The 15,008-nt window shown below is 36.3% G+C and overlaps 2 protein-coding genes across 2 annotated transcripts; one reads left to right on the top strand and one right to left on the bottom strand.

Annotated features, from left to right (window-relative positions):
* The first annotated feature begins 512 nt into the window (after positions 1 to 512).
* Positions 513 to 2,886, top strand: LOC112501165 (pentatricopeptide repeat-containing protein At3g14580, mitochondrial). Its single transcript, XM_025104834.1, has 2 exons — positions 513 to 1,658; positions 2,486 to 2,886. Exons 1-2 carry the CDS (start codon positions 533 to 535, stop codon positions 2,653 to 2,655), a joined length of 1,296 nt encoding a protein of 431 aa, XP_024960602.1. The 5' UTR covers positions 513 to 532; the 3' UTR covers positions 2,656 to 2,886.
* A 6,749-nt stretch (positions 2,887 to 9,635) lies between these two features.
* On the bottom strand, positions 9,636 to 12,029 carry LOC112501274 (cytochrome P450 CYP72A219-like). Its single transcript, XM_025104987.1, has 4 exons — positions 11,762 to 12,029; positions 11,475 to 11,692; positions 10,936 to 11,180; positions 9,636 to 10,443 (listed from the first exon to the last, which is right to left on the bottom strand). Exons 1-4 carry the CDS (start codon positions 12,027 to 12,029, stop codon positions 9,636 to 9,638), a joined length of 1,539 nt encoding a protein of 512 aa, XP_024960755.1.
* Positions 12,030 to 15,008: the final 2,979 nt, after the last annotated feature.

The raw sequence follows: 15,008 nt of genomic DNA, 5'->3' as shown, positions 1-15,008 counted from the left end.
AAAAAAAGAGAACCGGACTACCACCAAGAAGGAAGACGAAAGTTCATATAAATAAGAAAGTAAAATTACGGTTGAAATTATGATACATTTTTAGATAAGACTAATTACTGATTGATTTAATGTCTAATGTACATATATATTAATTAAGGACTTAACAACCATGACATCAAGTCAGGTTGGGTTCAAATGATCTTAACCGAATCTCAACAGAATACCTACGGTTTAAATAATTTACAACTTAATTAGATGCTGAATAAATTCAGATTGGATTAAGTTGGGTTGACCGGATCGATCAGAGTCAAATCGGGTTTTCGTGCATCCCTACACGCATGCATGCAGCATACATGTTCAAGAATCAAGCTATAATTTTCTTGAAAATTGTTAAGAAAGTGTGTGGTTACTTTTGTAATAAAAGAAAATTTGGGGGTAAAATTTGTAATTTATGCGAAGAGAAACAAGAATCCAAGATCAGAGTCTAATATGGCGATACTCCGCACTTTGTTGAAATCAAATCGAAGCCCTAAAGAATAAAATGATTACCCGTTCGATCATTGCTTCCACTGCCAAACTTCGCAAGATTTATCAATTAAACTGGTATCATTCAGCTGCTTCAATCGATTCTTCAACAAAACCCCATCCGTTTAATTTACTTGATCATAAAGACTGGTTAAGCCCAAATGAAGTCGTCAAGATTTTCGAAACCCTAAAAGATCCCAATTCGACTCTTACTGTTCTAAATCAACTCTCGAAGCGGAAGGATTATAAGCCCAATGAAGCTCTTTACGCATCAGTGATAGATAATCTTTCAAAAGCCAAGAATTTTGATGGGATTGAACAAGTGATGAAGTTAATCAAACTTGAAAAGGGGTGTCGGCTTTCTGATGGGTTTTTCTACAATGTGATCAGGATTTATGGGCTGGGTGCAGGTCGAATTAACCGAGCAATCGACACCCTTTTCGATATGCCAAGTTATGGCTGTTGGCCGACGCCAAAAACGTTTAATTTTGTGTTGAATTTGCTAGTGAACACTAAGCAATTTGATGTGATTCATGAGGTTTTTATGGCTGCTGGGAAATTAGGTGTTGAGATTGATGCTTGTTGTTTGAATATCATGATCAAAGGCTTGTGTAAAAATGGGGATGTCAATGCTGCACTCCAAGTGTTTGATGAATTTCCTAAACAGAATTGTAAGCCTAATGTGAGAACTTTTTCGGCTTTGATTCATGGGTTGTGTGAATCCGGTCGTATTGAAGAAGCATTTTCATTCTTGGAGAAGATGGAAACAGAAGGTGTCGATCCTGATACAATCTTGATAAACATACTGATTTCGGGTTTAAGGAAGAATGGTAGAATTCAAGAAAGTATCGAGCTTTTCAATAGAATGTTGCTAAAAGGATGCGAACCAATTCCTAGTTCCTACCAAGAGGTTCTGTATGCTTTGCTCGATAGCAGAAAATACGCCGAGGCTATAAATCTAACACAAAAGATGTCATCCAAGAAGATGGTTCCAAGTTTCGAATCGTATAAATTGATGATCAGCGGTCTTTGTGAAGAAAACCTCATGTCAGATGTTAATTTGGTTTTGAAGCAGATGATAGAAAATGGTTTTGTGCCAAAAATGGCAATGTGGAGGCAGATTCTTCAGTGTATGCTATCTGGTAAAACCACCAGTTACTCTGTTTAAAGAAATGATTCAAACTAGAATCAGTTATCAAGAAATCTTGTTATCAACAGAACTTTCCATTTACATACATCCAAGATAGAAGCACAACAGTTAACTAACTAGTCAGAGTGCATACAGGTCGATCTTTTTCGACCATTCTTTAGCTCCGTTTTACGTTCCTATTCCATAGATTAATTGCGATCTGTGATATTACTCGGACCGTTTGATTTCTGGACTTTTGAGATCAAGATTCTGAGCCGTGGGCTTTAAAGATCATAGAGAGTCCTCATAGACTTCATCAGCTGTGCCCACAGAATCCATCAGACCAGAAACATCTTCGGATTTGGTATCAGAAACACTTGGACTCATTTCTTCTGGTTCATAAAAAGGGGGAGGAATTGAGTCTTCAAACGAAGAGTCCGATTCCACGGCCAAATCTGTGTCACAACGTATTTTAGACCCTTTTGGAGTAAACACATATTTCATACTTCTAGCAGAGTTGCCAGCATGTTTTAGAATACTTTTTGCCACATCTTTCACTTTCCTCTTATCTGGACTATTCGAATAACTTCCCTCTGGGCTCTGTCTCACTTCCATTTTCGGTTCCTCCATGACCAAATTCACCGTGGCCTCATTTGCATTCACCGCCTTAACATTTTCGTGTGGAGATGGTGATTGCAAATCCCAATTGTTATTGGTATCCATCTTTTTGAGACTTCTTGATTTACCACTCTGTGCTTTAAGGGTTCTGTTAAGAACAGAGCCGATCTTACTTAGGCCTCTCTTAACTCGGTTTTTTGAATTAGTCTTTTTCCCTTCCAGGCTACTATCGGAGCAGCTGGCATCATCAAGATATGATCCCGATTTGGTGCTACTGCCCACGGATTCGCTGTCCTTTTGGACCCTCTTCTTCCCCTTTCTGGGTTCCCAAACTTGTGGGATTTCTGTTCCTGGATGGTGAACCCATATGCTGGTCTGTTGTTGCCCTTTAACATCAACGGGTTCAAAGTCATCTTCCACTGGTGTAGATTTTTCAAAAAGCTCACCAGAGCTAGCTCCTTTCTTGGCCGTTTCAGGTGCGGAAGATTTTGTCAACTCATTGCTTGATGCATCCCCATCACATGATGGTTCACTTACCTATATAGATTAAATACCATTTGGGTAATTGTATTAATTAGGGAATGGTATTCATAATGAATAATATTCATCAATATTTAGGGTAAGGGTAATTCATTATGAATAACACATGAAATAGTTGGTTCCCTGGTTTTGGAAAAATTTATGGTTCTCATTTGAACTTTCCCCATATTGAATATTACTTCATGGAGTGAGGTTAAGGGGAAACCTAAAAAAATTGAAAAACTGAGAAACACCATCATAACCATTCATCTACACGGTATGCACGTGTGCATACAAGTAATTGAAGATGTTCCCTAGTTTTAATGCACGTGTGCATGTTATGCACATGTACATACCGCACAAATTACTTACAAGAGTACTTGTATGCACTATGCACATGTACATACCGTACATATGAACGTTTACTCGGGTGTTCCTCAGTTTTATATTTTTTTATAGTGTTCCCTGAACCTGACCCTTACTTCATATATCACCCTGCAATTTGACTGAGATTACTGAAGAATGAAAAAGAAAAAACAGAAAACACACCTTTCCATCAACTTGAGTGACTCTTATTGCAATATGCAATCTTCCTGTTTTCATGCTGTGAAGAGGCAGCCACAACTCATGTCTCTGGCCATCTCTAAGATCATTGATCTTTATAGAGCAATCACTGAAGCAAAAAAGCAGCTTTTATCATATATAATGGAAACCAAATCTAAAAGTAACCTAAACTCTAGACCCTATGCCTATGTTTGGTACATGGACTTTACAAGAAAGGAGAAAAACTCTATGTTCCACATTTGGCTGACACGACATGGGACTAGGACCGAGACTGAGTGGGGCAAAAAAGGTTTTCTTGTTCCGCCAAAAGAGGTGGTATGAAAATCACCAATATGGGACAAAACTAAAGAATTACTAATCTACCCTCAATTTATGTAACCCTAGGCCGCCATCTCCACCATCGACTTCCACTATCACTGCCCACCACCACTCCACCTCCTCTACAACCACCACCTCCACCTCCATCTCCACCACCATTGGTTGCCTCCACCAATTCATAAAGACCTTCCACGACGAATAAGACATAGTTTTTTCCTTGTACGAATCGGGTTCCTTTGATGTTACCATCAATTATATCAAATTCTTCATTCAAGTCTGGTACTATGTATATGAAAATTGTGTAAGAATGTTTATAAATTAAATTATTTAGATATTTACTTGATATGTGTCATTTATAACTAATATATGATGTATATAGATCATAAAACTACATCTAAGGGCAATATGGTCATTTTAATAGTTTCCAAAAATGGAAACATTTGGGATTTTTTTAGAAATTGGATATCCTGTCTTGTTCAACTTACCAAATACAATACAGACAACTTACTCGGTCTTGTCCTAGTCGTACCAAACACCAGAGAGACAACTTGTCCTGTTTTAGTTATTAGTAGAAAAAGAGAAAAAACAAACCCGAGAATGTCGTTAACAAAGTGATCTTTATCACGGACTTCTATCATAAGAACATTAAGCGACTCCCATGTAATAATAGGGATCTTGAACTCTTCTTGCCATTTTGGATTCAGTGTCTTCCTTAGTGTCTTGGTCTTAAACCTGTAAGCACCAAGTTGACCCTTTACATAAGGATCAACCATCCCTGAAAAGAATTCTAGTAAGTTATTTGTTCACAAAAGAAATGGCCAAATGCATAAACAATTTGGCACGAACTTACCATTTATGTCTGATGGTTTCATGTCTAGTGCTTCAACGATCTCCACTAAAGTATAAGCAACAGGCTCCTTGGCATCGACACAAAACCAAGATTCTAAAATAAAAGACTAATTAGGTGTTGTTTGTTTTTAAAGAAGTGTTGAACTCTAAATTCTTATTTCACTTCTTATTAATAAGAGGTGATGTTGAAATCTGAACACTAAATTGCACCACATGTACATCGACAACATGTCGTGTCATTAGTTCAGACAAAGCTCAAAGCATACAAGTTACCTTGCTCAGGTGAAACAAATTTCTCCACATCCACCACCAACATATTAGGCTGTATAAAAAGTTAACACTTGAATCATTATAGTTATACATCCACAACTACATGCATATATGTATATATATATATAGAGAGAGAGAGAGAGATAAAGGCCATGACAACCATAATTATTATAAAACCTCTGTTTCGTTAGTCATAAATTGGTTGATAAGCTAGCTTTTTGAATTCAATAAGCTCGAGACGCATTTTCCCACTTTTTTCCAATTATGCCCCTTATATTTTTTTCAATTAATTTTTCAACATGTCCTTTCTAGTCATTTGCATGACTATTTTATTAACCATCTTTTCAGCCAGCAGCTTGCTTATTAGCTAGTTTGTTAAGCATAGGCAAAGAAGTATTTTTTCCAAATATGAACCAAATAGAAACTTCACCAACATAAGATATCAGAAAAGTCTAAAGGAATTCACCTCAACGAGTGTCTCTTCAAAGGCAAGTGTGAGAAGGTTATCCTAATCAAGTAAACGAACATAACTGAACTCAGATTAGGGAGGAAAGGTGGATTCCCAATCGATGAAGTATACTAACCAGCCATCCAGCAATGCCAGGTAGTTCAGTAACATCAAGCCCATAAGCGAAAATAGGTTTCACGGTCATCTGAAAGTATGGAGGTTCAACAAAGCACACCCTTAACCGTCCAAGAAAAGGCCATCTTGGAAGGAACTTCACTCCAACTAACACCTTAAAGAATATCATGAATGCCAAAAAAGTAACAATGAGTTTTCATAGCTTTTGGTAGATCAATAGAGACTCATATGACCAAGAATCTATGTTCCTTTGTTCTCTATTCTTTTTTTTTTGGGTTTCATAGAGAAGATCAATTGAAATTTGAAAATCATAAATATTTTGAGAACCAGTATATACACTGATGCATATAAACTATATGAATTTCAGTGGGTATATGTATCAATGTGTATATACTTGCAAGCATAGTAGATATGCATTGATGAATATACTAACAGAATACATATTTTGATAGTGTATATATATCAATGCATATGGTGTGTATATATAAGGTCAGTTTCACGGGAAAACCACAAAAAAATTGAGGAACATCCTAATAACCATTCATCTGTATGTTATGCACATGTGCATAAAAGTAATTTGTCCGGTATGCACACGTGCATAAAAACCAGGAAACATTTTCAATTGCTTTTATACACATGTACATACTTATGCTCCTAGTTTTTCCATTTTTTTTGTGGTTTCCCCTGCACCGAAGTTTCTCTCTATATATATGTGTATATATATGTTCTCAAAATAAACTCGAACCAAAAGCCTAAATGACTCACCTTTCCTTCAACATGCATACCCGTCAAATGCATCTTTGCCCACATTCCAAACCCCAATCTTTTCGTCAGTTTCACAGCAAGAACTCCGTTCATGTCATCAGCTGTTTGAAAATTCATCCCCAACTCAAGAACCTTAATGCAGAATCAACATTAAGATCGCAAAAAATTTCCAAAATAGAACTACTTCATTACACAAAAATCCAACGATAATATACCAAATGGTCGTCACCAGTAGATTGACGACAAACCCTCATCTCTGTAAACATGGGTGGAGATCTTCCCAGATATATAGTCTGAATCACAGCTTCTTTCTGCATCATAAAGTTGCATACAAATGATTAACAACTAAGAACCCAACACTTTTTTCTTATAAAATAATTATATAAACATACAGCAGTCCATGGTTTGTACTTCTGCAAGAACCAAGGTATGATAGGGAGGAGAATTTTCTGGGAGACAATCTCTTCCATACATACAGGCCAGATCCTTTCCATAGTATGGTTCAACCATCTTACTGATTCAGAATCAGAAAGTACCTACAGAAAGCCAAAGGGTATTGATCAATTTCACCAATATAGATTCAAGAATCCCAATTTAATCAAAATTATCAAAGATAATAGTTGCTTTTTTTTCGGAAAGGTGTCCAAGACTGTGCCTGGACTAACCCTAACAAATTGTGACCGCAAGAAATCAGCCCTAATAAACTCAATGGCTACAATTGTTATGTATACAATACGCCTGGAATAGAACCCAGGACAGATTCCCCAATTTTTAAGTTCCAATTTCATCCTCCTTTTAGTAATTCAATACTAATAGTCAAGGTTCAAGAGATTTCACCCTCTTTTGATTGGCATGCTTTCTCTCCTCAAAGTGTACCCTTCTTCTAAACCTCATTGCATAACGATCATGAACCTTGAAAAATACATCCCAAAAACACAAATTTGAAAACGATTCATATCTAAACCAAGAACAACTTCAAACACACACACACACACACACACACATTAATGCTACAATAAGCTTTACCATTACCATATAGAGATAGATGAAAGAAAGGAAGTAGACCAATGGGTGGCAGTAATCGAATGAAGATAGCAACCAAATCAAAAGCAACACAATGCCCACATGATGAATGATTGAAGCCTGTTTTACATCCATCCCGTCTGCGCGTGATATTCAATCCTGATAAGTTCTTAAACACTGTTTCATTATAAAACATCAAAATCAACAAAAGGAAGATTTCAAAGCAAACCCACCTTCATCCAGATCTATAAATGTAACCTTTCTTAGAAACCCAATTCATAAAAAAGAGAACCCCAGTAAATAGGATCACGATACAATAGTAATCAACAGTAGTAACCCTAGGAAAAATGCCAAGGAAACACACACATCGAGGACGACGGAGCATTGTAATAATGCATCGCCTATAATTGGATCGAAGTTCGAAAAGGGAATACAATTTAGAATGTGGCAATTGTCAATTCCATTCCATATAAATCAAAATCCAACCATGGAAATGAAATGAAAATGAGATGGAATCAGCAAGTGGTGATTTTGGAATAAATTAATGGAGTAATGGACTCGTTTAACTGACCCATTGTGGCTTATTTAATAAGCTCTTCTTGCTGATTATGGAGCAATCGAACGTGTCATTGCAAGAATTAAACCAATCGGTTAGTTTAATCGATTATGCTCTGATTTTGACCTTTTCTTCGTATCTTTGACCTTCTTTTTGTCAAATTTCAGTTCATTTATTTGTAGAATTTGCAGACACTATGTATTATATTACGAATTCTTTTAGAGTAAGTTACGTTTTTAGTCCCTGTAGTTTGTTAAAAATTACAATTTTTATGCTTATAGTTTAGAAATTACGACTTTCATCCCTATATTTTGTAATTTATAAAGATGAAAACAACAATGAATAGCAAACCATAAAAACGAAAATCTCATTGTAAACCATAAGGACAAAAATCGATTTTTTTACAAACTACATGGACGAAAAATGTAATCTACTCTTTTTTTAGAGTGAATTACATATTTGGTCCTTGTTGTTTACCTAAAATAACACTATGTGTTCCTAAAATGAAATAATTATGGAAAATATTCATGTGGTTTACATTTTGTTATACCATGGGTTCCCTTGTCTCTAACTTGGTTATAAAATTGTTATCTGGGGGTAGTTTGGTCTTTTTACTGTTAACTCGTTTTCTATTAAAATTAAACAATGTGTCTATATAGTGTATACACATTTATGGAGATCTAGATCGAACATGTGGATAACCTATGGAGATCGAGAGCAAACTGTGTTAACCCATGGTGATCCAGATAATGGCTTTTGGAGGTCGAAATCCATACATCTAAAGGTTGAGGGCAAATGGTCCGCATTTCCTCCATCGTCATCTTCGAAACCATAGAACAACTTCTAGATATCGAGATCTCCTCCATCGGAACCTTGAAGATCGAGATGGGTTAAGGATTCAACTTTTGGGTTTGTATCATGCATTTATTTTGAATGAATTGAAATAAAAATGTTGTTTATGTTTAATGTTTGTGATTGTATGTTTGATTTTATTTTATTTTTGTGATGCTTTGTGTGTTTGAAGTGGATGGTGGATGTTGTGTGTCACACCCATAACTTTTGAGAGCGATTGGGAAAACGTTCGAGTAACGACCGGGAAAATGGTAGGGAGGACGATTGGGAAAACAATCGAGAACTGTCAAGGGACGGTCGAAAACGATCAAGGAATGGTCAGGAGGCCGACCGGACGACTTGGCAAGGATCGGGCAACTTCTTGGTGCGGCCATGTTGTAATTCCTGAGTCAATTTAATGGGGTGGTTATTCCCGTATTGTAGCTAGAAATAGGCATTGGGTCATCGGAGGAACATGGAACGGTCTTATGTGAGCCGGATACTAGCCATGGCCACGTGATGTAATTTCTAGTGGATGGGTGTACCTGGAATAATTGGGGGCCTTGAACTATGAATCATGAACAATTGATCCCATTAGAGCCACTGATCCTCAGGATAAGCTTTATAACATGGAATGGTCCACTTTTGTGTTCCGTCACTAACCATGAAAATCGGGTCTCTCCTGTTACCGAAATGTGTTATTTTAGGTATTGAGTTTTATCCATGTTTTCTTTGACGTGTCGGATATGGAGTATTCTCCATTATTTATTGTTTGAGTATCGAAACTTGTTTATATTTTGGGCATTTAATCCCATTTCACTTTTGAGTGAGTATTGGATTTTGGTTCCATGAATAAATGAACGTTTTGATAAATGAGTTTTCATCACGATAATGGTGGGTTTTTAAAATTATGATTTATATTCGTATCATTATGGGTTTCAAGCAGCGATTATTTCACAATAATTACGTTTAATCATTATTTATCGTTACAAAACGCAGATAAATCATTATGTTGATTGGCAGATAAATCAAATCAAACCAAACAAAAAACGTAATATATACCATTCGAAAATTGGGTACCATGTCTTCTATCGTCAAATAGAACGTAAAATCAAGTGAGCACCAAACCGGGGTGGAAGAGTGAACACGGGGAAAGGAGAATGCGTGTAAGATGGCGAAAGTTGGAAGGAGAAACGTTGGAGAATTTTCGCTATGGCGGTTTTCGCTTCAATCATAGCAAAGTTTTGGCCAATGCAAACCCGAGGACCGCTCGTAAACGGCAAAAAGGCACTCGGTCCTCCGGTCTTTGTCGCATTCGCAACTCCTTCCGAGAACCTTTCCGGTTTGAACTCCGTCGCATCTTCGCCCCATATTTCGCGGTCATGGTGGACATAGATTATTGGTATCGTTATGTGCACACCTGAAGGTATCATCATGTTTCCGAGCTTCGTCTCTTTTGAAGTAGCTCGAGTAACCATCACCGCTGGCGGGTATAGCCTAAGAACCTCGTTCAGTATCATCGTCACAATCTTGAGATGCTTTAGGCCATCGAAATTTAGTTCTTCGGTACCGAAAACTTGTTGAACCTCTTGTCGAGCTCGGATTTGCCATTCTTGATGCAAACTCAAACAAACCATGGTCCAAACGATCAAATTCGAGGTCGTTTCTGATCCCGCAAGGTAAAATAGTTTACATTCTTCGATCACATCTTCCATGCTCATTCCAATTCCGTCTTCTTCAATCTCTTTCGAATTTGATTCTAGCAAAATCCCGAGCAAGTCGTTGTCACCATGTTCTCCGATATCGATTGCTTTCTTTCGTTTATCGATTATGGTTCGTAGCATAACTTTAAGCTTGTTGTCGTTTTCTTTAAACTTCTTGTTCGCTTTCGTAGGTATAAACCTACATTCCAAAACGAATATCAACTCAAAACCAATTAAACCCGACGATCCATAATCAAATATCTACCTGTAACCGAATCAAATTAAATTTAGCATTTCAACATCCAAATTGGAGCATTCAGTTCTTGGATGGTACTACATAATCCAATAAAACCGAACCAAAGGGCCTTTGACTTAGCGGTATCGTAGCCCTTGGCCTTCTAGGAGGTCAGGGGTTCAAACCTCACCATAGGTGAGGAGGGTGTATGAGTTTATTTGTTGCATTTGTCGTATATAAATATTATATACTTAAAAAAAACCGAAACGATCCAATTAATTACGATCAAATATATATATATATATATATAGAGAGAGAGAGAGAGAGAGAGAGAGAGAGAAGTTCAATAGATGGAACCGATCTGATCTAATCATTCAACCAGATTGAATTTGACCGGTCATTCAATCTTAACAGGATTGGATCAGATGGTAAAATCTACCGTCTGATGGTGGTTACCTTCCTCCTGGAAGATAGAGCATAAGCAATCGTTGGATCACGAGATAGGTTTGTTCCTTCTGGATTCGGAATATCTTCCGTCCTTCCTCGTAACAGCTACCGAACGCCGTTCGTGAAATAATATCTCCGGCCAAGTTATCAATGAATGGCCACACATCGACTTCCATGACTCCCGTTTCGGCAGTCAGGAGCTGCCATTTGTCGTTCATATCTCTACAACTCAAAGAGATCGATGAGAACATACTCTATGCACCCCATCAACCCAATAAATTTCATTACATTTTCATGGTGAAAACAAATAAATTTGATTCTCAATCGATGTCACAGAGTTTCAATATTTCCTATTTTGAACCCTTTGACAGGTAAATTATTGATCTTGAACATTTGATGACGTGAATACTTGTTTACAAAATGTTTATAAAAATGCTATGGTGAAGCGGACAATAACTTGACAGTCACATCATCAAATATTACAAGATCAGCAAGTTATAGGTCAAAGTGGTAAAAATAAGAAATTTTGAAATCTTTTACAAACGAACCTTGATATTTTGAAGATGAAAAGCGGGATTGATTATTTGACGATGTTTGGTCCATTTCCGACCCTCGGAGGCTAGAAGTCCCGCGATGATGCTATCTCGTATCGGCTCAGGGTGCGGCTTCTGGAACTCATTGGGCCTCCATAATATCTCCTTGATCAGTTCCGGGTCCGTGATGTAAATCCTTGGGGTCGGCCCGAACCACATAAATGACCTTTTCCCTATCAAACAACAAGTTAGGTAGGTATGTATGTATATATATATATATGTATGTATGTAATTAAAAATACCATATTTGGAAATGATGTGGTGATCGAAGGGAAGAACATGTGAAGTAATATCGTGGGTGATTGGCATGGCCTTTGATTTAGCTTCCATCATCATGGTTGAAAGCTCTTCCATGTCACCCACTACAACCTTGTATGAATTACCTTTATACCCTTCATCTCTCAGCCACTTCTCTAGCTTCTTTGGCTTCAACCATGCCCAATTTAGTACTTTCCTCACTATCATCACACCTATAGCTACAACAATGGCGATCACGACTTTGCTCACCATTTTTTTCCCTATAGAAAGAGAGTATTGGCAAATTAAAGTCGACCTTTATAACATCGATATCACATGTGACGACTGACGATGCCACCATTTTTGATTCTCTGTTGTTCGGCCGTTCTTGTTTCATGTGTGTTTTGTATTTGCCTTTATGTCTAGATTAGGGGACGGTATCAATATTAGGTAATGTCGTCTTCATCGTTCAACGTAAACACGGACGAACACGATCCACGACACAGCATAAATGAAACCGTCGATCAAACAAACGAGTATATTCCATCATGCTGAATGAGCCTCGAGAACACATATTCCATCAAACATCCACTGAACATTAAGGAATAAGACCCCAAACTAGCATCCATAGCACAATTCGGTTGTGTTGTGCGTTGATCCGGATGACAAAGTCGAAACACGAAATCGGCCATTTTAAAAGAAATATATGATTATAAGCTATAATTAATCATACAAAAAAATATACAAATATCAATAATTTTTTTATATTTTTAATCTAACTAGTTTATCTAGGTGTTGTCAAAACCCTTGTAGTCATAGAGATTCATCTATGATAAATTAAGTCATTTATAATCGTCAAGGATTAATCTGAACGAATAAGCTCCTCATAAAGTCATCGTCATAAAAAAAAAAAAAAAACACCTTAAAAATTATAATTAGCCCTAAAAATATAATAAATATCTGAGAAAAATGCATCATTTAGTGATTGTGACAATTTGGAATATGCTGCTGTTTTTGGAATATTATGTTTCCCCATTAACAACAACAAAATAGATTATGAATATATTTCTTTTTCCCCTTGGTTTTTGGAAGAAAAAAAAACTATTCCTGTTTTAAAAAATATTTATTTATTTTTAATTAATAATATTTAAATCTTGAATCTTCGTCTTCTTCACCACCTTAATGGGTTGTTTACCTAAATGCTTACCCGATAAATGTTTACCGTTAGGAGTCAATACTATAATTTATTTTACTGGGTAAGGTTGTAGTACATCAAAACGTATTCCATGCAACAATTTTCCTGGTAAGCGTTTATCCGAGTAAGAGTCGTCACATTCACTTACCGGGTAAGACTCTCCATCCTTATCCTCATTCTTACCAGATAAGATTCTTGACCCTTACTTACCGGGTAAGCTTTTAGTAAACGGCCCCTAAATGAAAATCCAAAATCACTTGCACAATCAATAATATCTTCTCCATATTCTTCATCGAGAACATCAAAGATAACCGTACAACCTAAATCAAAAATCAGAACCCCTAAATGATGCCTTCTTCTTGGTGATTCAATAGAACCCAGGAACAAATCGGTTGTTGAACATTAACGCAGATCGATGGTGTAAAATCAGTAAAAAAATTGGTTCGTGATCATGGTTAGCATATACATATCAACAAGAAACAATTGATGATGCTAATTCGGCCGATATACCCACGACCGTATCCCGTCGACACCCCATCTATTTCGTCACGTCGGCGACCATCCATTTCATCCCTTCAGATTTGGTGTACGACGTGGAACTTGTGAGGACTCACATGAAAAAATGAATAAACTTTACTTATCTTTAAAGTTAATATATCATTGTCCAATGATTTAATTTAGATTTTCAAACATCACAATAATTAACTAATTTTAATGTTAATCAACTATGTTTTTTTTCCGTACATTGTTTTATATTTATTTTTTATACATTTTAAAGAATATTATACATACATTATATATATATATACATACATACATTATATATATGCATATAGACGTGTCAGAATGTTGTGGAGCATAATAAAGGGCGATTGTTCCTAGCCATCCACGTCCTATTTACCCTCCTCAATTGGACCCTTAACCAACACCTGAAAATGACCCTATTTTCCATTAATTATTTTATAAATGATAAAATCTTTTTTTTTTTTTGTATTTATAAATATATTTATGTTAAAAACAGAAAAAAAATCGCTTATATCACAAAACTTTTATTTTTAATACAGGGATAGATTAGTAATTTTACTTAGGAGCCGTTTGATTTTACCTGCTAATACTTACCAGCAAGATCATCACCATCATTAATCTTATTGGGTAAGCGTTTTTTTAACTTTTTACCATGTGTTCTCTCTGATAATTTCTCGTTTGGGAACCCATCAACAAAAAAAAGTACATCAAAATCACCCAAAAAACCAAAAAAAAAAAAAACAACTCTCGAAATCAACCAAAAACCCGAAAAGTCTCTTGCAACCGACAAAAAACTTAGAAATCCCTTGAAATAACCAAGAATACTTTAGAAATCCCTCGAAACAATGGAATCAGACTAAAAACATACATATCAACATCAAGACTTTTTTTTTTTACATTCGCAATGCATGATTTAACTTGATTTTAATTAAGCCTCATTTTCATTAAGCGAAAAAGAGCCTTGGTTTTTCGCACTCGGCTCAAGCTTTGGGTTGAAACAGGGTTCGATCTAGTTTTTTCACACGGGTTCTGGGATATTTTAGGACCAGCTTTCTTCGCCCCCAGAAAAAGAAGTTGGTTTGGATGGGCGTTAGCGTCGGGCTTGGGCTCAAACTTACTACGTCCATGCTTTTACCAACCAGGTTTATACCAAGCTTCAGACTTTTCGTTTTTTGTGCATCTCTAGCATAATTCAAGTCATCGATGCAAAAACCGTACCGTACAAATAGTAAATTCACAAGTTAGAAATTTAATTGTAATTAAATTTGCCAAAAAGAAACTTCTTTACACTCAAGATTAGTTGTACTTACAGATTTTGAAGTTAAAAACATATATAAAAATAGGTGAGAAGGTTGCTAGCTAACGACGACCATGAATGGCAGGAGTCCCACGGCATGGAAGGGGTAAAAATGTCGTGTGGGCGATAACGTTGTATGATACAAGTAGTTAATACATAAACTTGTACTGTACAAATAATTAATACACGAGTTAAAAATATAAAATTAAAATATATATTTAAAATAATTTTCGAA

This window comes from Cynara cardunculus, assembly GCF_001531365.2.
Source record: "Cynara cardunculus var. scolymus isolate 2C chromosome LG 17, CcrdV1, whole genome shotgun sequence".
Lineage (NCBI taxonomy): Eukaryota > Viridiplantae > Streptophyta > Magnoliopsida > Asterales > Asteraceae > Cynara > Cynara cardunculus.
Note: the sequence above shows the minus strand (reverse complement) of the source record. Positions and strands in the feature narration are given on the sequence as shown.

Coding starts and splice junctions, on each gene's coding strand:
- LOC112501165 (XM_025104834.1), top strand. CDS start 533: ATGATTACCCGTTCGATCATTGCTTCCACTGCCAAACTTCGCAAGATT. Junction 1,659..2,485: donor TCTTCAGTGTATGCTATCTG/GTAAAACCACCA, acceptor TTTCCCTTCCAG/GCTACTATCGGAGCAGCTGG.
- LOC112501274 (XM_025104987.1), bottom strand. CDS start 12,029: ATGGTGAGCAAAGTCGTGATCGCCATTGTTGTAGCTATAGGTGTGATG. Junction 11,181..11,474: donor TTCATCTTCAAAATATCAAG/GTTCGTTTGTAA, acceptor TGGGGTGCATAG/AGTATGTTCTCATCGATCTC. Junction 10,444..10,935: donor CTCTATCTTCCAGGAGGAAG/GTAACCACCATC, acceptor TTTGGAATGTAG/GTTTATACCTACGAAAGCGA.